Source organism: Myodes glareolus, chromosome 13 (genome assembly GCF_982192425.1).
Source record: "Myodes glareolus chromosome 13, mMyoGla1.1, whole genome shotgun sequence".
Lineage (NCBI taxonomy): Eukaryota > Metazoa > Chordata > Mammalia > Rodentia > Cricetidae > Myodes > Myodes glareolus.
This window is the reverse complement of record NC_142038.1, coordinates 11442483-11464693: the sequence shown is the minus strand read 5'-3', so window position 1 is coordinate 11464693 and position 22211 is coordinate 11442483. Positions and strand designations below refer to the sequence as shown.

Here is a 22211-nt window from a genome sequence, read left to right as displayed (position 1 = left end):
TGTGAATTATTCATACTTTCTGGGTATGAGTCTTTTGTTGGATGCATTCCAGGTGCCATATTTTCATCTGTGACTCACTGTCATTTCCTTGATGGCCTTAACTATAATTAAATTCAGATGAGCAACTTCTATATAGCGAGCATCTGACTTCAGGAGTAGCCGTGTCTGAGGGAGCTAGCGAGTCAGCTCCCACACCTCCTGGAGCCCATATCTTCCTCTTCTCTAAGTCCTTTTGGGTCTCTTTCTACAAATTCCCAATGACGTGGCCCTGGCCTTTCCATCAAGCTGGTCATTCTCCTGTGTCGGCTTGACTCAGAGATGCCCCTGTGCACACACAAATAACATGAGCAGCACTCGAGGCTGCCCTGCCGCTGAACGGTTTCCCCTGAGGTGTAGACTGTGGTGACTCAAGCCTTGTCACAAGTTGGTGCGGGAGAATTGTCTGTATTCTGTCAATCATATTTTAATAAAACGCTGATTGGTCAGGCAGGCAGTATAGGCGGGAAATCCAGACAGGACGTAGGGGTGAAGCAAAGAGACTGGGAGTATTCTGGGACACAGGAAGCCCTCAGCCACTCCTGTGCAGACCACTGAAGAGGCAGCATGTAACTTGCCCAGCTGAAAAAGGTACCAAGCCATATGGCTAACATAGATCAGAATAATGGGTTAAGATAAGTCATAAGAACTAATAAGTAGCCTGACCTAATGGGCCAATCAGCTTTATAACTTATAGAGATCTCTGTGTGATTGATTTTCTTTGGAACTTGCCGGCTGAGGGGTACCAGGCAGGATAGAAACCCCAACAAGCTGGCCCTCATGTTACAACAAGTCTCATGAGAGGCAGAGTCCAAGTGCATGGACTACTTTCTTTCCCCATGCCTGGCTCCTCTGCCGAGCTTTGTCAGAACTGGGGAGATGCATTGTTCCTCTCAGCTCCAGACACTGCAGATCCCATTCTTCACAGGCGAGGAAGAATCACATTAGGACCAGAGATGCCCCTGAAGGGATTCAGAATTAACCACACGCCATGTTCGTGATGCTTGAGCTAATACACTGTCCGCTGAAGGAACAGGGGCTAGCTTTTGGACAAAATGGGCTTTGTCTGCATGAACAATAGCTTCAAAAAAGAAAGGCTATTTATTGTCTTCTATGTGTCAGGGCCTCTACATTCTCAATTCCCAGAATAGTACTGCAAAGCAGATATTACTATCCAGTCTTATAGGCAGGTAGCTACTTGGAAAGAGCCATCCTGGTTCTAAGTGGCTACCTCTAGATCTCTGTGGTGTTGATGCCCAACACTTTGCCCCAGCGTGTAGAGGCTTGTGGGTTTGCAGTGGGATAATCGGAATACACCTTCTCCAGGCCCAGAATGCTACAGGTGCTCAGAAGGATTCTTATTCCCCACCCTCCACCCCTCAGCTTTGCTACTTTGTATGTGAGACAAAACCTTCCTGTGGAATGGGCTGCGGATGGGTAATATTGAATGATGAATGTTAAACTCTCAAATGGTAACGCAATCCACAAGACCTCCTCAAAAGAGCTCGAATATACTCTGAAGTGGGGGATCTGTTCTGAAAAGGCCAGAAATAGGAGTGAACTGGGTTTGCAGCAATGATCAAGTGTGATGGTGGGCGTGAAGCCCCTAGCTCAGGGCTAGGCACCTAGTAAGTCATCAGTCAGTGCTGGTTGTGATACAGTTACAAGCATTTGATGTTTGTACACTGCCATAATGTGGTGAACAGCTGGCACAGGCCCTGCAGATTTCAAATACCATTTCCCACATTTGCCAGCTCTCCACATTGCAAATTCCTCCTTCCCAACACAGTCATCTCCTTCCGGTCAGCCTTCCTCGCTGCACACATGTGTGGTTGGTCCCCTGAATCAGCGTCTCCAGCCCACCACTGACTCAGAAGTGAGTCTCTTCATAAAACACGTTGGGGACACACGTTTTATTGGGAGATAGGAATAGCAGCTGGATAGGTTGGTGTGTGGCTGTTCCCACTTCTCAGCAGAGGTGACGTGGCTCTGGGGGTGGCTGACTGCAACAACCCTGTTCAGGTCGGGTCTGTGCTAGATTTCTGGGAGTTGATTCCAAAAATGGATTCAAGACACATTCCTAAAGTTTCGCCAACACTCCTGGATGCTGAATGCCTCCACTCATCCTACCCAGTCCCCTTGGTTGTAGCAGAGCCTTCTTGTCTTAGTTAAGTTTCTATTGCGATAAAAAGACACCATGACCACAGTGACTCTTATAAAGGAAAACCTTTACTTGGGGCTAGCTTACAGTTCGGAGATTTAGACCACCATGTCAAGGCAGGGGTGCTAGAGAAGGAGTCGAGAATTCTGCATCTAGATTGGCAGGCAGCAGGAAGAGAGGGACTCTGGACCTGGCTTGAGCTTCTGAAGCCTCAAAGCCCACCCCCTGTGACACACTTCCTCCAGCAAGGTCACACCTACACCAACAAGGCCACATGTCCTAATCCTTCCAAATAATGCCACTCTGTGTGAGTCTACGGGGGTCATTTTCATTCGAAGCACCACACCGTCATTTCTAAGGATCTTGATAGATTCTCCCTCAGCAAGTACGCAGGTGCTGACACCCTGAACAGCAATGGTGTTGGCAACAAGCCATACAAGCTTCAAAAAGGTCATTGGCAGGGAACTCAGTGTCCCTGCCAAAGACACAGCCCTTGGGGGAACTGCATACTCTGCCCTTGGGGGGCTTGCCCATGCAGAATGAAGCTGGCCTTCTGTCTATACTTTCAGATTCCTATGCAAAAGCAGTGTCTGGCACCGACTGTGAGCTTCGGTCTAGAGTTAGTGTGGGTTTGACCTGGTTCAGGATTGTGAGAATGGGATTCTGGGTTCTCTTCTGAGCCTACAATCTGTTTTTTTTTCTCCTCCAGTGTACGAGGTGGTCACAGCCACAGGGGATGTTCGTGGTGCAGGGACAGATGCCAATGTGTTCATCACAATTTTTGGAGAGAATGGGCTCTCTCCCAAACTCCATCTCACCAGCAAGTGAGTACTACTATGGCTTGTGGGGATCCTGGGAGATTAGTTTGGTTGGCCAAGTTCTAGAACCCAGGGGTGGCCTTCTTCTCTGTAGAGGTGAACGGTTAGACCACAGCCATGTTGAATGACAAGATTTCTCTGTCAACAATCCAAATATCATCTTGAGGATTTCCCAGTGCTTTCCTTCCAATTCTCCTTTGTCCCATTCTAGATTTTTATAAAAAGTAATGTCTAGTTTAGATCTTCCAAAGGATACCCATGAGTATCCCTTGATATTGGAGAATAAACAATCAGGACCAAGAGCCCTGGGTCTAGGACCAGCTTTACTGTTCTGCTCCATGTAACTTTGCCAAAATCTCATGGTCTCCAGGGCCTTTATTTCCTTAACTACCATCCTAAGGCAGTTGAGACAATGAATGTCATGAAGATCAGTGAAGGAGCCAAGATCTTGAGATGCTCTATCCCGAGGTCTCATGATGGCCAGTATCACACTAAACCTGCCTGGGATCCATGTACACTCAGTCACATGTCATGTGTATGTGTGCAGTGCACACACACACACACACACACACACACACACACCAGACTCAAGAGCATACTGAAGAATGACAGGATTTCGTATCTGCCTAGGGGTCTTAGGAGTGGTTTTTCTACCTGGCTTTCAGTCAGCCTGTACTGTCTGGCAAATCTGAGTAGTGGGTCTGGGCCCACTATGCCTTCACTTTTCAGAGCAGTCCCATTTCTGATTATCTGACGTTCCGGGTTTCTGAGCAGGATTCTAATTGAGGAAAAGTCCCACAGCCATTTAAATCTACTGATCTGGTCCATTCATAGGAAAACTGAGGCCGAGGAAGAAGCTCACAGACCTTCAGTTTGGTTTTTTTTTTTTGTGTGTGTGTGTGTGTGTGTGTGTGTGTGTGTGTGTGTGTGTGTATGGGTCTGTGAAACCTGGTCCTTCATTGACATTGGTGCTATAGACATTTTAATTGATGACACAACTCTGTGTCCCTGGAGTATGCAATAGGCTCCGTTCTAGACCCACAGGTTCCACAGGTTGTGGTCCCTAAGGTTTGTGGCCTGGGACCTCTAGGGGGCAAGAAGTGAAGGTGTAGAGAGGTGGCGTGGTCATGCTAGGAGACCTGCGACACGGCGCTTTGCAGAGTGACCAGTCTTGTGATGTGTGAGCCCCGACTAAGAGCCGCGGCACGCACGTAGCAATGTTAAGATGAGCATAACCCCTTCTTTTGTCCGTTTCTGCAGAACAGGGTACCCGCCTCCTTGCTCTACTCATACTGCACGTGACTCTCGTGGAAGTCTTTCCCTCCTGTGACGTGGGCACGGTAAAGGGAATACATGAAATAGTCATCCTTTTTGCCATGCCTCCTCCCAGAAGAAGGAGATGCTACTAGCCCTGGGAAGGTGGCCAGCTGGTTTTTGTGGTCCCCAGCCTGCCTTTTAAAGCAAAACCATCCCTTTATCTTTTTGTCGTGGGTTCTCACAGTCTTTCCTCCTTTTACGTACCCAGCATCCTCTGCTTCTTCCCTCCTGCTTGTCAGTTTACCAAACTTTCTTTCAGGGAGGCCCAGATCACTGATGGAACACACCAAGAGAGAAGGGTTGTCACTGAGCCCGCTTCCCCAGATCAGCCTAGGGATAGGCGTCAGCAATCCCAGAGACCACTGGGGTCTGCTGGGGAGGCTCCCGGAGAGAACATCTGCCTAGGTCTGTGTCACGCTTGAGCCTGGGAAGCAAAAAATATGTGAGCAGACCAGAGCTCCATCCGCTAGTCAGGGCAGCTTGACAGCAGTGTGAGGGTGGACTTGGGTGGGGATAGAAGCTGGGTGCTGCTGAGACTAGAGAGTACTGTGAAAGGAAGTGATGGATCTGTAGTGGAGGTGCAGTTGGGTTTCTTGGGCCTCTGTCCTTGTCCTGGGTCATAGAGAACAGGCAGAACTCAGCAGATACCTAAAACATCACGTAGTCAGAGTGACACTTCACAGGGAAAGACACAACCTAAGTCTTCAGTGCTGAAATGAACGAGGATAAGAGAGGAATACGAAAGATGGACTAGACCCAGAGAGACTGTCTGCAAGGCTTGTGGACAGGGAAGGTGCCCTGGGTGGAGCCAGCTGGAACTGCCAGTGAGAACCATGTTGCTGTCTTGAAACATATGGGAAAGGCTAGAGGCCAGACTAGAAAGTCTTGCCTGAAAGCCAGTCAGTGGATGCTGAGTTGACAGCGGCAGCTGATGTCACCGTAATCGTGAGCAAGAGGTCAGGATCGGGCCGCAGCGAGACATCGAGGGGAAAGACTACAAAGACAGTTGTGCAGAATTCTGCTCACGACATCAATGCCACTCAAGCTGGAAACTGAGTTCAGGAGGGGAATGGGATTTGCTGAAGGTTTGGGATGTGTCACACGTGGGTGGCAGCTGAGGTCACTTCTGAGTCCCCATTTAATACAGGATGTGCTGCCTCCACCTGTCTCCCCGCACTTCACTGTCTGCCCGTTCCTCTTCCTCACACTCAAACCAGCTCTAAACCAAACCCACTGAGTTACCTGCAGCATGGATCCTTGTATACATGCATGTATGCACGTGCGTGGCACACACACGCACACGCACACTCATACTCTCTCTCTCTCTCTCTCTCTTTCACACACACACACTTTTGTCTGTAAGACTTCTCTGGTAGCTCTGGGCCTGAGAAAGGGCTCACAATGCCCAGTGCAAACAAATAAGTTGCAGCTCCCTCAGTATTAAAATTCAACTTTGATCTTCCCTGGCATTTCTCCCAAACCCTTTCCATAGCCTCTGGCTGCATCTCTCATCTCTTGTCTCCTGTCCTCCATTTTTCTGTCTCAGCCTAATTTGAGTTCATTCTTGTGCCCTTTCCTGTATCCTAGAACACAGAATCCCACATGGCTTAGCAGGATTCACCCCTCACTCAATATAACACAATTCCTATTTCAAGAAGATCTTTACTATTGGATTCCTAGGCAGCCAAGATGTGTGATTCACTTAGTTCCCACACAGTTCCCTCATCCAATCTCTACCCCAGTGAGGTCCCCACAAAATGATCCCAGGAGGCTACGAGTTATATGGCAAAAGGATGGGGTTTCATGTATGCTATGAATGCTGTCTTTCCTGCTGAGAATCCACGCTACAGTGTGTGAGAGAGTCCCTGGCATTTTAGTCTGGAGGCTCTGCCTAGTTGGTGGCTAAGATGCCAGGTACGGCCTTCAGAGGCTCTCTCTGGGGAAGTCCCTGCCTAGTGATGATGGGAGCAGGGAGCTTTATCTGGTGCCAGAGCTATGGTGGGGCCCTCATGTCGCTGGGAAACGCCAGGAGCCTGCACTTCTGTTTCCTTTGGGATTTCTAATCCATCCTTGGTCAGTTTTCTATAGTATTTGCATCCTGACTTTCTGCAAGTGGGCATTTCAGATCCGGTCCCAGAGTGGGTAGGGCTGAGGGCTAGTTTGGGATGGTCCCCGTCTTTCCCTGAGAACGGACAGGTGCCAATGGAGTTTGTCTGCAGCCCTTTCTTCTCTGAAGATGGAGTTTTCCTGTATGCCAGAAACAGGTTGGTCTCTGGGCGACGTTAACATCACACGTGAGCAGGAACCATCCCTGCCTCCCACCATGCGGCCTTTAGACTGCCTAGAGTGTCCCCGCCCCTGTAGGTCAGGCGGAGCTCCCCCGCCCCGCCCCGCCCCGCCCCGCCCCGCCCCTGTTTCTCTGTTCCCCAGGCCGTGGCTGCACAGTAGCATGGGCTGATTTCAGTAAGTACTATGGAGCGTGCCATGCCTTTAGGGCTCCCCTTTGCTGAGGGCAGCTCTCAGAACTTCTTTTCCAGAATCCTCTTCAGAGGCGCCTCAGAAACCCAGCTATCTTATTATTGGCTGAAATGGTCCGGGGACACCTCCCTCCTTGCCCTCTACTTCCTGTAGCCTGTTTCCCAGGTTCCTTGAACTTTTAGATGACACCTACCATCCTCAGACCTTTGGAGACACCCATGGCAGCCCATGAGCTGCGTTGGGTGTCAGGAGGTGCGGTGAGGGGTTCTGAAGCACGGAGAATCACAAAAACAGTATGGGTTCCTTTCAGAAAATGTGAAAATTTATATAGATTAAGCACAAATAAGACTTTATTGTCTTAGCCTCTAGATGTGACATTATATATTTGTATAAATTTTCCCACTCGCTGTTTTTAAATGAAGATGATGTCCCATTTGTATCAATTGTTCTGCTCTCAGAGTCTATCTTAACATATTTTTTAAGCTTATAAACTTCATGTTCTTTTTATAATAGGATCCCTAATAGCTACAAAGTGTTCAATCATACAGCGTCTATTCCTTAGGGTGTTTACTTAATGCAGAAATTTTTGTTGATTTATTCTAAAAAGCTATTACTTTGTGTCAAAAAGAAAATACCATGTATTCATTTTTTCCTGTTTCTCATTCACAAAATCTTAACGCGAAGAATTGATGTCCATGTATTTTCTAAGTTATTTCACAGCGACTGAGACAGAATCAGGGATTGAAGTGTCCCGTTACCCCCACAGATGCAACCCCCACATCAGCAGACCTTCACAGACCTGTTTTGGTTTGATTCCATTTTCTACACTGGACCCAGAAACCTTATTTCCCCAGGAAAAAGACGAACTCATTCTTTGGAGGAAACGTTTTGATTGCACACTTAAAATGGCCTTGCTTGACCCCCCCCCCCGCCCCTTTCTCCCTGGACAACACCCACCTGAGCTCAGGCAGGTGCCACCAGCCTAGGGGGTCCCCGTTCCCCTACAGATAGCCAGACACGTCCATCACTCCTCTTCTTACTTCTCTGTCCCCAGGTTTCTTCTCGGGTTCTCGTTTCCTTGACAAGGCTGTCTTAGTGTGTATCTTCCTGGCCTCTGCTCTTTCGTGTGAGGCTTGGACCCTGCTCGATTGTGTCCCTGCCTCTTAAAGAAAGATTGTTCATCAGAGTGGGTCCATTGCAGAATCCCAGCCTCCGGACCTGGAAGAACCTGGAAGGCTCTCTAGGCCTGACCTGTGGCCTGGGGAGAAAGCCCTTTACCCTTTTATTTTGAAGAGCACAGACAGCCAGTAATCATTATAAGCTCGGATTATTTAGCTTTCCATGGCTGTAACAAATACCTAAAATAAGCCAACTGGAAAGAGGAAAGGGTTATTTTGCTCTGAGGTTTTGGAGGTTTTGGTCCGTGATCAGTTGGCTGCTTTGCTTTTGGGGCCAAAAAAGCAAACACCAGTTGTGAGTAGAGCTGTTCAACTCACAGCAACCAGGAAACAAGGAGAGAAAGTGGAGTCCTCACAGGGTCCCTACACCCTCTTCAAGGGCATCCTCCCTTGGGCCCTATTTCCTTCATTGTACAGTTCTGGGCATCAAATCCAGGGCCTCGTGCATGCCAGAAAAGTGCCCTGACCTACACCCCCAGCTCCAACCTCTTAAAGGTTTCCAACTAGCGACTGGGCACGTGTGAAGTGTGAGGCTCACGAGGACTTTGGGAACACATTTAAGGTGTAAAGCACAGCCTAGGCAAATATCTTCTGCACTTTCCTTTTCTCCCTGGCCGTGTGCTGAGCCCTGGCTGAGAGAGCAGAGTCCCTCACACCAGAGGGCCCAGCTATGAGGCAGGAAGAACTGCTTGGAGGTCTGGGCTCTCACATCTGCGTTCTTAGCTCCTGTGGAGGATGTAATAGACGCCAACATGAAACTTCGGTATCCACTCCAGAAGATCCTGGGGCAAGGAGCCTTGAGCCTCCTGGGCGTAGCTACTTGAATTTGGAGTGCGCAGAAGCTGGGACTTGCCTGGGCCTTGCGCTGTCTCATGCCTCAGGTGTATTTCCTCTGGCGGCAGTTTGCCAGATGTTTGTCTTGATACCCTTACTGATCTAACCTCCATGGTTACTGGACTAGAGGTGGGGGTGTGGGGCAGGTTTCCCCTTTCTCTTTGGAATGGCAGGGGCACAGGTTGCTACCCAAGGCCTGCATCTACTTGGGGCTGCCATTGCAATTCTTTTCGCAGAATGGGGCAGGTGAGGGTGACCTGCAAGGGGACCTGCAGACAAGAGGCTCCAGGCACCCATCACACCCTCCTTCTCTTCTACCCCGACCAGATCCTGGTTCTTCTACCTCTAGTGGCTTGCATGTCCGCACAATGGCACTGGTGTCACCCACTATGCCTGTGTTAGTGACTCATAGTGATAATGTGAGCCTAAGCGTGGCGCCTGCCTGACCTTCCTCTCCTCTCAGACCGTGTCAGGGAGAGAGCTCAGAACGGTAGCCAGGTGCATGCTGCTCTTCCCATGCGTGGGATAAAGAGGGAGGAGAGGGTGTCAGCCTCTGGCTCTGATCCTGGGTCCACGAGACACACTGTGAGTGGGACTGACGGCCCTGTTCTCTGCAGGAGTGAATCCGCTTTCGAGAAAGCCAACGTAGACGTATTCCGGGTGCGGACCAATAACGTGGGCCTCATCTATAAAATCAGGTGAGAGTTTGCCCCTAACCTATGGTAGTGGTGATAATCAAAATTGGCATTTTCTGGATATTTAATTCTCAACTGACTGACATTTGAGGAATTATTAAAAGTCAGAATTGTGTCCCATCTCCCCATCTCACCCCGACCCCTATCCTGAATCACAGAGCTCCAAACCACACCATTAGAGACTTGCTTTCACAGGCTGGACAATTGGATGCAATTCCCCACACACTTGAGACATAAGTTCTTACAAACACTGGAGCATGGTAATTGGGAACAGAGCTCTAGGTCCAAGTCCAAGGTCTTGCTCTGCTGTTTTGTGCTGCAGGATTATGGACAGTTTACCTATCCACGCCTCTGCTTCCTCCTCTCTAATAATGGTACTTCATCTATATAATGCTAGCGCCCACCAAGTCTGTGTGTAGAGCAGTCATTAAGCCCTCAGTGAGGGCTTTGCTGCAAGATTCCTTTGGATGAAAGTTCCCCTGATGCTGTTCTCACTGGGGGAGTTTCTGGGAGCCGTATGAAAAGGGATAACCTCTAGCCTGGCTACAAAGGAAGAGCATTTGATCGTTCCCTTCTTCCTTTCCTAGTCTTGCCTCACCACCCCATTCCAGTTTATGCTTACTTTAGGCTCATCTGTGGGCTGATTGTCCATAACTGGGACCTGGACAGGGCTCAAATGCAGTTTCCGTTCAGTCCTGACTCTTCTTTTTCCCACTAGAAAATTTGGGACCACACAGTCCCTTTGCTGGGAGAGGATACAAGAGCCACAGGTACTGGTTGTGTACAGGGAAGGGAATATAAGCAGAGAGGGAACTCTCTCAGGGAGGTCAGGAGGGGAAGGAGGTTTGTAGGAAATGGTCTGACCAGGCAGAGGCATGTGACCCTGTAGAGGACAGGCCCAATGTATCGGACTGGTCATCTGTTTATTGGGGTCATGGGTTGTACCGGACTGTGAGTTCCTGGCATAAAGCTTCAGAATGATGGACTGGTGGCATCCAGTGGCCATGCTCTAGGGAAGAAATTAGGCAGAGGTGGGGGCTGTGGGAAGTGAGAAGATTTGGAGCACTGATCCAGAAGACTCTGGTTTCTATGTCACCCAGTACAGAAGGCATTGTGGCTGCTGTGCACTTAAAATACAGCTGACTCACACCAAGTGTGTTCTGTGGATAAAATAGACACCAGGTTTTTTTGTTTTTAAAAAAGACTTAACAGGAGAAAAAGAATGTATACCACATTGTTACATTTTACATGATCATATGTTAACATGGTAAGTGGAAGATACAGTATATTGTTAAAATCAATTCTATCAGTTCAATTCTTTATATCTTCAAGATCAAGGCTACTAGAACAATCTGGAATTGTATGTTTGGCTCACATGAACTGTCTATGGGACAGCCTTGTTCTAGATGGGGACCCTTGGATGATGACACTAGGGATGGTGCCCAGGGTGAGGGCCACTAAGAGAGGAACTTGATAACTCAAGAGTGATGGGACAGGACCGTTTACTCAGGTGCCATGTCCCGCCAAGTCCAAAGGGCCAGGTGCTTTCTGCGCTCTACTTCTTTCTTCACGCCTTCCTTTTAGCAATCCTTTTTAGTAAGGACTGGATCAGCTGCCTTTCTCGTCGTGACTCTGATAGGCTTCCAAAGGTGATGCATGTGCACAACTCAGGGCAGAGCAGAAAGGGGGCGGCGCTGGCGGAGACCGAGGTTAGGAAGCAGCACAGGCCCTGCCAGCTCAAGGCGCTCCTACCGGGACCCTCAGGGACTTGGATTTTCCCGTGAAAGCAAATATTCCCCTGTGGCAGTATGACAATATAACAGTCATTAATATGCTCATCTGCCTTGCAAAATATCCCCATTAATAGACGAGGAATCTGAAAACCAAAGGAAGCAAATGACTGGACCTCTCGGAAGTAGTCATTGGGTACCCTCATACAGAAGGGGCATCGCAACATCCTGATTCTATCAGTGAAGTGTGGGTGTTGGCTTCTGCCCCAGGATCGAGCACGACAACACAGGCTTGAACGCCAGCTGGTACCTGGACCGGGTGATAGTGACCGACATGAAGAGGCCCCATCTCCGCTACTACTTCAACTGCAACAACTGGCTGAGCAAGGTGGAAGGTGACCGCCAGTGGTGCCGTGACCTCCTGGCCAGCTTCGACCCCATGGACATGCCTAGAGGTCAGTAGCTAGCCTGCCTGGGCCTGGCTCTTCACTGTGCTCTGGAACCCCATTCTCCCATGCTTTTCTCTTGACTTATGCCAAGTGAAAGCCCATCTGTGCTGGCTAGTATTTGTCTGGTGAAGGGAAAGGGACATTGGGGCAGGAGAAGAGGGGCAGGAGAAGAGAGGCAGCTCCCCTGTGGTCAGTCACTCAGCAGAACCACACATTAGCAAAATGATGCCTCTGCCCTCTGACATAAGCCCGTGCTGTCTCTCTTCAGTCCATCCTGGAGGAAGTGAGCATCGCCTCCGGTCAATGGGCTGTGGCTCTCCATTTCTGTACCTACCTCTGATTTCTCACCTCTCAAACAACTTCGAGCTCCAGGGATTCCTGCTTGTGATCCCTATCTCACTAAACTTGAAACCTCATTGAGTCTTTTTAAAAAATGTTATCAAGATTTTATTTTCTTACAAAGCCACATTTCATCATTGCACCAAGTTTAGAAAATAGACACATGAAAATATATAGAAAATTTAAAGAATACTTTAATCCCATCACCTGGAAAAATACCACCCGCCAGTGACCGATGCATTAATTTCCAGTCCTTTCCATGCACGTGTTCTATGAAATAATGGGCTGCCGTGTCTCTATTCTATGACATGGTTATTTCTATGCCATCAAATATTACCTACCATTCCTACTCCCACTGGCTGTGTATGGTCTAGAACAGTGGTTCTCAACCTGTAGGCTCCTACCTCCAAAGACCACTAGAAAACAGATATTTACATTACAATTCCTAACGGTAGCAAAATTACAGTTATGAAGTAGCAATGAAAATGGCTTGGGTCGCCACAATGTGAGAAACTGTATGAAAGGGTCACAGCATCAGGAAGGTTGAAGACCACTGGTCTGGAACATGTCATTTGCTCACTGACTCTCTCGTCCTTGGACATTTGTGGTGTCTCTCTCCTAAAAGCACACCTAAATGCATTGTTCAGATTTTAGGACTCTTTCCCTAAAGCAAATTCCAAAGTGAAATTTCTAAGCCAAACAATAAGCCTATGGTTAAAGCTTTAAAAAAATTATTTGATATTATTTCATGTGTGTGCATGTGTGAGTGTGTTGTATGTATGTACAAATGCAGATCTGTCAAACTGCATATGTGGAGGTCAACTTGAAGCTTTCCTCCATGTTGTCAGGCTTGACAACAAATAAGCCATCTCACTAGCCTGGTTCAACTTTTGATGTGCATTTCAAATGGCCACAGGAAGTAGATATTGGACTGCGCACAGTGCCATGAATGCAATACTGCCCACACACGGTTAGCAGAGTGTAATCTTTTTCAGTGGGATTATAAAGGCCTTCCAATGTTCTTCTTTGGTTACTAGTATAACTGAACATTTCATGTTTATTGACAATTGTCCACTTTAAATTTTGTTGTTTTTTTATGTTTTTTGTTTGTTTGTTTTGGTTTTTCAAGACAGGGTTTCTCTGCAGCTTTGGGCCTGTCCTGGAACTAACTCTTGTAGACCAGGCTGGCCTCAGAATCACAGAGATCCACCTGCCTCTGCCTCCTAAGTGCTGGGATTAAAAATATGTGCCACCACCGCCTGGCTAAATTTTGTTTTTTGATAAATTCTATTATATATATTTGAGATTTGCATGAAAGACTGAGATATGTTATGGATAGTAAAGTGGTTCTCTCTCTCTCTCTCTCTCTCTCTGTGTGTGTGTGTATGTGTGTATGCACATGTATACACTCACATACATATGGGAATTGTCTATTCATTGCTCTTTGCCTGCCTTTTCCTCTAGGGTGGATTTTCCAGATTCCCCTTAAACTGTATTGAAAACGGATCTTCCAATACTGACTCAGCTCTACCAGCTAACAAAAGGCGAAGGCTTTTTGTTTTTTACGTGGAATCCCACCAACTTGATATTTAACTGCTATTGGAGGTCTTTGATGATAAAAATAGGGAAGATAATTAGTTCTTCACTCCCGCTGTTTAGTAGGAAAAATATTTAAAACTTGGAGAGTAGGTAGTAATAGAGGACAGAGGAAAGGGAGCAATTTCAGTTTGTTATTATCAACCCCAGCGCTGTCAGAAGAGACAGTTGCTTCACAGACTTCTTACTCTTCTCCCCATCCCCAAGGGGGGTCTGCGACAAGTTCTGACTGATACCCAACTGAGCCTTCTTCTCTTCAAGTAAGGCAGGCATTCTAGGATGTCCTGAGGACCCAGTTCTGAGACATCCAGCTAATCAGGATCCAAGTATCAGCATCAGGCACAGGAGAGCATTCCCTGTGGGTAGCAGCAGGTGGCAGCAGTGGACCCAAGACAGGACTTCAGGCCTTTGCGTCTGGAGCTGCCCTTGACATACACATCCTGGGCAAGAGCCCAACAGGTTTCTAATGTTTAGACAGCCTTGTGAGTTAGCACTGCCTTCTCCTTTGCTGGAGCCCCGTGAGTAGAATAAGGACATTAGAAAAGGCCGAGGCAGGAGCTCATGAAGGAAGCAGGTAGATGTTGATCAACCTCACAACTTCACCGCTAGAAGACCTTGCTACTGAGTTTGGTTTCTTAGTTGCTCTCAGCAGGTTGAGAAATGCCCTGTATGGCTTCTTAAGGAAGTCAGACAGCACAATCAACTGAAAAATCCTGTCCTGTGCTCCCCTTAATTAGGTAGATCATTCCCCAATCCACCCAAGGATTCCCCAACCCTAACCAGTCACATTTCACCTTCAGGGGTTTCACCTTCTTCATTCACCATGTATGTTAGCCACCACTCTTCCTTCTTCACCTTTCCATAGCCCTGTGAGCTTGTCTGAGACACAGGGTGCAGCTCGTCCACATACGCAGCTCTCTAGAGCTATAAATCTCAGCTCCACACCAGCACACAGTAATGAGGATATGCCTCCTTAGATAATCCTAGTATACTAATCCTGTGATCTCCCAGACTACCCAGTGCACAGACTACATCTGGGAAATACCACTGACTCCCTTTGGAAAGCAGAGCAGAAGGGAAGGCAGGAGGGTGTCCGCCATAATCTCCTCTCTTCTTAAGTCCTTGCTTAACTGTTCTTGTATCTTTGTGAACGAGAATGAGGCAAAGGAGGTCCTAGCAGGTGTTCATTACACTGAGGTTCATCTGAGGCCAAACGAATATCGCCAAAAGGACTGAGACTAGAGTGGGGGTCGGCTTATCCTCAGCTGAATTGCCTCCTGCCTGTATCTTGGGCAGAGCAAGATCAAGGGCAAATCAGCCTGGCTTTGTGAGAGTCCGATGGCGTCATAGGGGTCAGTCGTTCTAATCTCCTGCTGTCCCGGGTGGCCCTCTCCCTGCTTTACACCAGCCCTTCTTGAGTGGCAGGTAGTTCTCAGCCTCCCAGGGTGACGCCCACCACTGCAAAGCAGCACTGATGAGCACACAGCTATTTTTGAAGCTGGACCACACAACTCTCCCTGGGTCTTCTGCTTGTCCTGCTCCAGGCCATGCTTAACAGACAGTATCTGTCCCACACAGTACTTCAGTGCAGGCCAATCCTGGTCAGAACTCAGTGTGAGAGAAGTGGAGGGGGGGGTGGTTTCTCCAGGTCAGGTCGGTCCCTTCTTGTTTTCCTACATCATATTGTAGGGCAATGTGCATTAGAAATGATCATTTCAAACATTTTAAGGTTATAGTTCAGTGGCAGCAAATATACTCAAGGTGTTTTATAAGCAGCCATCATTTATCTCCAGAACTTTCTCTCTTCCCAAATGGAGGCTCTGTCTTTGTTAAACCCTAGCACACATCTGCTCTCCTCCCAGGCCCCCATCACCTCAGGTCTATTTTCTGTTTCTCTAAAACCTCATGTAAATGGAACTATGCAGTGAGTGTTCTTTCATACCTGGCTTATTTCACTTAGCACAATGCCTTCGAACTTCATCCACTCAGGAGCATGTGTCAAAACTGTTTTTTAAAGATAAATAATATTTAATTGAGTATATACTGCATCTTTGCTCATTTTATCTCTAGCTCATATATACGAGATATTATCTATCTATCTATCTATCTATCTATCTATCTATCTATCTATCATCTATCTATCTATCGAGACTTGGGTCATTAGTACCTTTCAGTAGTTACTGTTCTGGGAACATAGTATACTCATGTCACTGCTTTCAGCTCTGCTGGAAGTACACCCAGGGATAGGTTAGAGTTAGGTTAGGTCATGTGATTCTGTCTTGAAATCTGAAGACTCTCCATGCTATTTTGGATGGTGGTTGCAACATTCCTGCATCCTACATTGCTGAGAGTTTCAATTTCTCTACATCATTACCAATGCTTGTCATTTTTTTTTCAATGCTTGTCATTTTGATAACACTGTCCAGTAGATGCGAATTCATATCTCTGTGTGGTTCTGATTTGCATCTCCATAATGATTCATAATATCAGTGATTTCTTCATATGTGCTTCTTGGTCATTTGCACGTTTTTATTGGAGAATTATCCATTTAAATACTTTGCATGTCTTAGATATCAAATTGTTTGGACTTTGTTCTTTTTGAGTTGTAGTTATTTATTTTTCTAAATAATAACCTTTTTATCAGATATAAGGTTTATAAATATTTTTCTCCCATTCATCCAGTTGCCTTTCACTCTTGATAACTGACTGTATACTCACAGATTATTTCTGTTCTTTTTCTATTAGTCAATATATTTACTTTCAAGTCAGTAAATTCCTGTTGCTTTATGGTAAGCTTTGAAATCAGACATTGTGAGACCTGCACTTTTACTCGTCTTTCTCAACACTGCTTTGTCTAGCCAGTCTCTCTTGATGGACCACTTCTTCTAATGCATTCTGGATGGTCATTAAATGTTTTTAACAATGAATTACATCATGTTGAGGCAGTCCACGGCCTCTGTTCACCTTGAAAAAAAGAGCATCTGCTGCACCCTAAGTTTCCAACTCCTGCCCAGGACTTCAGGCCACTGGAGAAGCATTCTGAGTCCTCCTAACACATCCCAACATGAACCAGCAGCAGTGGGGTCCCTTCATTGGCTGACTTCCCCAGCATTGCAATGGAATGGTCCAGGCAGGCGGCACGCACAATTAAGCAATTCAGGCACATGTGGAGCATGCACAGGAACTTGGCGGCTATCTCCCCGATTGTCTTCCACTTAGAGAGGGTACTAGGGGACCTGGCATCTTCTGGAATTTATGGAAGGCTGGCAGCCACCCCTCCGGCACATTTGCATTTGTCATCCCTAGGAACACAGGCTCAGCTATGCAGCGGCTTCCGAAGCACTGTGAATTTTCTGTCCTTCCATCTGCCTCTTGGCATCCCTTCCATTATCATGCGTGCCTGACTCTTCCTGGAAGGTTTCTAGTGTCTTGTCTGGAATGACTCCCCTTCTTACAGCCTGGAATCAGAGGGACAGAGCAGCCATGGCGCTGTCTCCACACCTATGGAAGCCCTGGGCCTGAAGCCAAGTTCAGCCTCCTGTTCTCTGAGACAGCATCCTCCTTAGTAGCTGCCAAAGCAAATCTGTCTGGCTGACAGCGTGGGATGCAACTCCCAGGTGTTTTGAGATGGATAAATAGCTAAGAAACAACCACACTGCAGGGATGGCGGTTTGCCTCTTTGGCTCTAATGAGCAAAACTCTCTCTCTCTCTCTCTCTCTCTCTCTCTCTCTCTCTCTCTCTCTCTCCCTAAAAGCATGTGCCACTCCCAGAGTAACACTGGGGTGCCTTCCTTCCCCCGCCCCGCCATCTGCCACATCGATTGATTCCTAAGGGCTGGTATGAGCATCGGTTGGCAATAGGTTTGTGTATATGGGGGAAGGGGTATGTGTGATGTTCCACCTGTGAAGGCAGCAACAGACAGGTGCCAACAGCTCTCTCCTGGGAAGCAGAGCTCTTGGGTGTGAGATCACGTTTCAGCCACTGTGTGACTTTGGGCAAGTCACTTGTGTTGCCTACATTTCCACTTCCTTGTCTTACCAGGAAGCCATTCTGGATGTCCCCTGGGGCCCCACCTCATGCTGGTTTTCTCTCGTCCTGTCTTTCTTGCCTGGCCCCGGTTTCTACTTCCCTGATTTCTTCTATTGTAACATTGTCACTTTTGTTGTGACATTTCTGGGCATAGGGCCGACATGTCATTGCTAAGCTGGAGGCAGAATTATGCAGTCTGAGATCGCAAGGCTGACAGGCCCTCACTGACCCGAGAATACTCAGGACTCATTCCTGAGGTGGAGGTGGGGTGTAGGGCAATGCAGAAGGATGCAATGTAGAAGCATCTGAGATGGATCAGGTTTGACAAGATAATGAGATCTCTGGGTGCCCCGGCATTGGGTCTAATAGACTCTGCCTTAGGGGTCTGTGCAGTCTGGCAGTATGAGCAAGACCTGTGTAGGTCAACCATTGCTTGGATTTCTCACTCCCAACCTGTTGCTACTTCTAGCTTCAGGCCATAGTCTAGGTCCAACCTACAAGGTCATCCGTCTTGAAAAGCAGAGATGATTATGGCTGAAACTAGTACTGGTCCCACGCCATATCACTTTGGGGGAGTTTTCCCATCTGAGCACAGGGAGGGCCATTGAGACTCAGTGTTACAGTCTGTCCAGATCGGGGAACCATTCCCTGCCCACATTGTCAGAACCCATGTTTACCAGCTCACTGACATATCACACTTGGACCCTGTCACAAAGGGAAGGAGAAAGCCCCTGTATCCAGGGGACCCAGGTTTTCCCTTCCCCTGGCTCCTAGCTGGCACCTGTTTCCTGGGCTCTGTTAGGAACAAACCCTCAAAGACATATTTAATCTTCTTTAATGGATTAAGAGTAGGGGCAGTTGCTGGCATCTTGCTTCACAGAGACCAGTGGATGCTTATTAGAGACAAGAGCTCTCTCAAGAAGTACGGAGCCCTCCTCACAGGTGGAAAGGTGGATGGCATTTTTACTGGAACTGTTAGTCTAGTTGCCCCCCATGCTTTGCTATGCCAAACAGCATGGCCAGTCCAGGGTGGTCCAGACCCTCGGGGCAGGTAGAAATGGACTGTATTTATTCTCAGCACCCCCGCCATTTCTCTCAGACCCTTCGACAGGTATCTAGGTTATAACTTCATTCCAGCCTGTTCTGCACTGTACCATGATTGCACTGAGTTACAGAGATGCACAAAGTCTCATTAAGGCCATGGCAGGCATGGTGCCCCCCGCCCCGTGTGTCTGAGGAGAGGACAAAACAAGAGGGGGTTGTGGTTAGCACAGGGAGGGCTTGTGCAAGCTGTGGATAAGACCTTCCAGAGGACTGTGTGGCACCAACACCTGTGCCAAACGACAGTGACCGATGCTGACCGATGGCAGTAACAGGCCACCTATGCCTGACAATCGATGCAAAGAAACAACTGCGAGGCTCTGCCTAGGAACCCAGTGGTCACGGCCTTTCTTGTGTCCTTCTGGATTCCATGAGATCATTAGACGATTGTGTTGGGTACCAGAGAATAATGCCATAGGTAATTGCAGCATTACTGTAAAGATGCAGCTCTCTGGCCCAGAAACACAGGAAGTGGATGTTCATCCCGAATTCTGGTTCTGGCTCTCCCGGGCCAGCAGCAACAAGACTCAGGGGCAGACCACAGCTCCTCTTCCATCCCGTAGGAGGCTGGACCAGGGGGCCTGGGGTCCAGCAGGTGTAGCGTATTGGGGGTGTAGGGCAAATGCCCTTGGTGCTTCTCTTCTACTGTAAGCACATCTCCCCCATTTCTTCTCATCCTCTCACCTCGTGAACCCCTCTGCTCTGTGGCCAGAGCCTAGCTGGACCAGTCTGCCATTTGCACAAATGTGAGCAGACACTTGAGTGTTCTACTGCTCCCACTTGAGCACAGGCTGTTGTTCTTGGAACTGGACACATTCCCCATAGTTTGATACTTCAAACACTTATTCCCCAGCTGATGTTGCTGTTTTGGGAGGCCATAGAACCTTTGGGAAAGGGGGCCAGGCTGGCAGAGGTGGGTCATTAGAGGAGAGTTTTTGAATGTTCTGCCTGGCCTCTGCTTTTCTGACTCACTGTGATGTGAACAGCCTCCACCCCGTGGACCTACCTCCACGCTCTGAGTTGTGCTTCTGTGCCTTCCCAGCCATGGTGGGACTCTAATAATCTGCTGAAACAATGAGTCTGGATAAGCCCTTCTTGCTTTACACCATTTCTGTTAGACTTAGTGATCAAACGTCACTAATATGGGGCAGTATCAGATTATCTCTTCTAAGATCAGCTGGGGACCCGAGCATGAAGCCGGGATGTGGTAGCTAGCCTGCAGCAGCCCAGGCATTTCCTCCCTTCTCCTACATTCTGAAACTGTCCTGGTTCTTCTTGTGATTGAGATACAGACTGCAGCTTCTGGTTTCTCAGAATTTTAAAGGACTATCAGCCAGGTGGGGGTGGCGCATGCCTTTAACTCCAGCACTTGGGAGGCAGAGGCAGACGGATCTCTGTGAGTTCAAGGCCAGCCTGGTCTACAGAGCGAGTTCCAGGACTGACTTCATAGTTACTGGGAAACCCTGTTTCAGAAAACCAAAACCAAACCAAAGCAACGCCCCTCCCCAACAAAGGAAATAAATAATAAAGTAAGGGAGCAAGCAAGCAAGAAAGGAAGAAAGAAAGAGAGGAGAGAGGACTGTCACTGTCCCCCCGGGACCCAGGCAGACTAAAGCGACAACTTTGGATGGGTTCTCAGCCTCCATGACATCTGGAGTCTGCAGGGAAAGCCTCCGTTCCCTGCTTCCCTGACATTTCTCCATCAACTAGATCCAGTCCTTGCCAGGGCTCTGTTGGCTGTGGATGAGCTTGAGGGTGGATCATTACTCCTTATAACCCTGTGGAGGGGGCTTCAGTCCTGTAACGGCGGTACAGAGAAAGGGCCTGGGCTGGGAGAGCTGGGGCCAGGCTTGAAGCATTCACCTCCTCTGACTTCACCCCAGCTTCCCGCCTACCCCATCTGCTCCCACCTAGCGCTGCAGAAGATCATCTCCGGAAAGAGTGGGAAGAGAGAACCACTCACAATGAGAATCTGGTGAGGCATAAAAGAGAATTTTAGGACTAAAAGGGATTTTATCTCCTCCTCCTCCACTTTACAGAAGAGAAAATGGAAACCTAGGGAGCCAAGCAACCTGCTGTCGGTTGCACAGCCCGACTGTGGGGCAGAGTGGGGCCCTGGGCTCATGTTGGCTCACATCGCTCTTAAGCATATTCATTCAGCGGCTCGATGAATGAACTGTTTTGCTATTTCCATGCATCAAATCCTGTGCTCACGGTGGATGTGTGTGACTCTTTCTCTACCAGCTTAGAGGCTTCAGAAGGCAGAGTCGATAACCACGGGGTAGAGAAGAGAACGAATATGCCCAAGTGGGAATGGTTTAGGCTAATGGAGCATGGTTCAAGAGCAATCAGGAGAGATTCATGGAGAACCTGAAGCTCAGGCTGAATTTGCGGAGGGGGTGACTTGCTAGGTCTGCAATAGGGTGAGAGCCCATGGGAAAATAATGGGCTCTGTTGGCTGTGTCCCGCCCACACTCTAGCGCCAGCATCCTGAGGCTTCTGCTCTTGCCAGGACCACAGGCTCCTTCATCCGAGCAGCCAGAACCTTTGGAGCAGGCATGGAATCATAGATTTTCTCCAAACCTGGTTATTTTGATTCTTAAATGGGTACTTTGAAAATAACGCCTTCACTTATAGGAATAGAATATTTTCTATTCTACATTTTGTACCTAAGAAACTTGAAACTTCTGGTCAGACCCTGCACTGGTCCTACCTCCACTGTGGGTGTCCAGTCCAGCGCCAGTGGACTCTGGTAGCCCTCCCCTGGATTCCAGTGTGGTTTGGAGTGAGCAGTGGGAGTGCCAATTTCAGAAAGGTGCCAATTTCTTGACCTTTGGGTCCCTCCTTATTCTACTGTCTACTCCTCAGTCTTCCCTCCACCTCCTGGAGATCTTTGGTGCCAAAGGCAACACAAAGGCACAGGGAATCGGCAAAGGTTCTCAGGGCTTCTTTCAAACCAGAGGCTGAGATTTCCTCCAGTATTGACTGTAGGTGACTATTCTTTCGTTCTAGCGATAAGGAAAAAAAGTGGTCTATGAACTCAAAGTACTGAAAAATATGCAAACAATAACAGAAAAATTCATAATACTATCATCTGAATATAGTGGCATGCAATTTTTGTTTGGCACTTACTCATGACAGACATAATTCTTAACAAACTATCACCTACCTGTCTAATGTCTGTGTGTCTGTCTGTCTATCTCTATCTATCTGTCTGTCTGTCTATCTATCTGTCTATCTATCTATCTATCTATCTATCTTTCATCTATCTATCATCTACTTCTATCATCTATCTATCTATATATCTATCATATCTCTCTATCATCTACCTATCTATCCATCTACCACAAAGTATATTTAATATTCACAATGACCCATAAGGAAGGTATATCAGTACCCCCACTTACAGGTGATGTTTCTCAGAGTTACCACTTTGTCAACCTGGAGCC

General features: G+C 47.8%; 1 protein-coding gene across 3 annotated transcripts in view; it reads left to right on the top strand.

Moving 5' to 3' along the window:
* Loxhd1 (lipoxygenase homology PLAT domains 1) overlaps positions 1-22211 on the top strand; it is a 153733-nt gene that overhangs the window by 2705 nt on the left and 128817 nt on the right. For all 3 annotated transcript variants that reach the window (XM_085676398.2, XM_085676399.2, XM_048419540.3), the window contains exons 2-4: positions 2907-3021; positions 9440-9520; positions 11518-11702. In XM_085676398.2, the coding sequence (XP_085532524.2) occupies positions 2907-3021; positions 9440-9520; positions 11518-11702 (381 nt within the window). The remainder of the gene's footprint in view (positions 1-2906; positions 3022-9439; positions 9521-11517; positions 11703-22211) is intronic.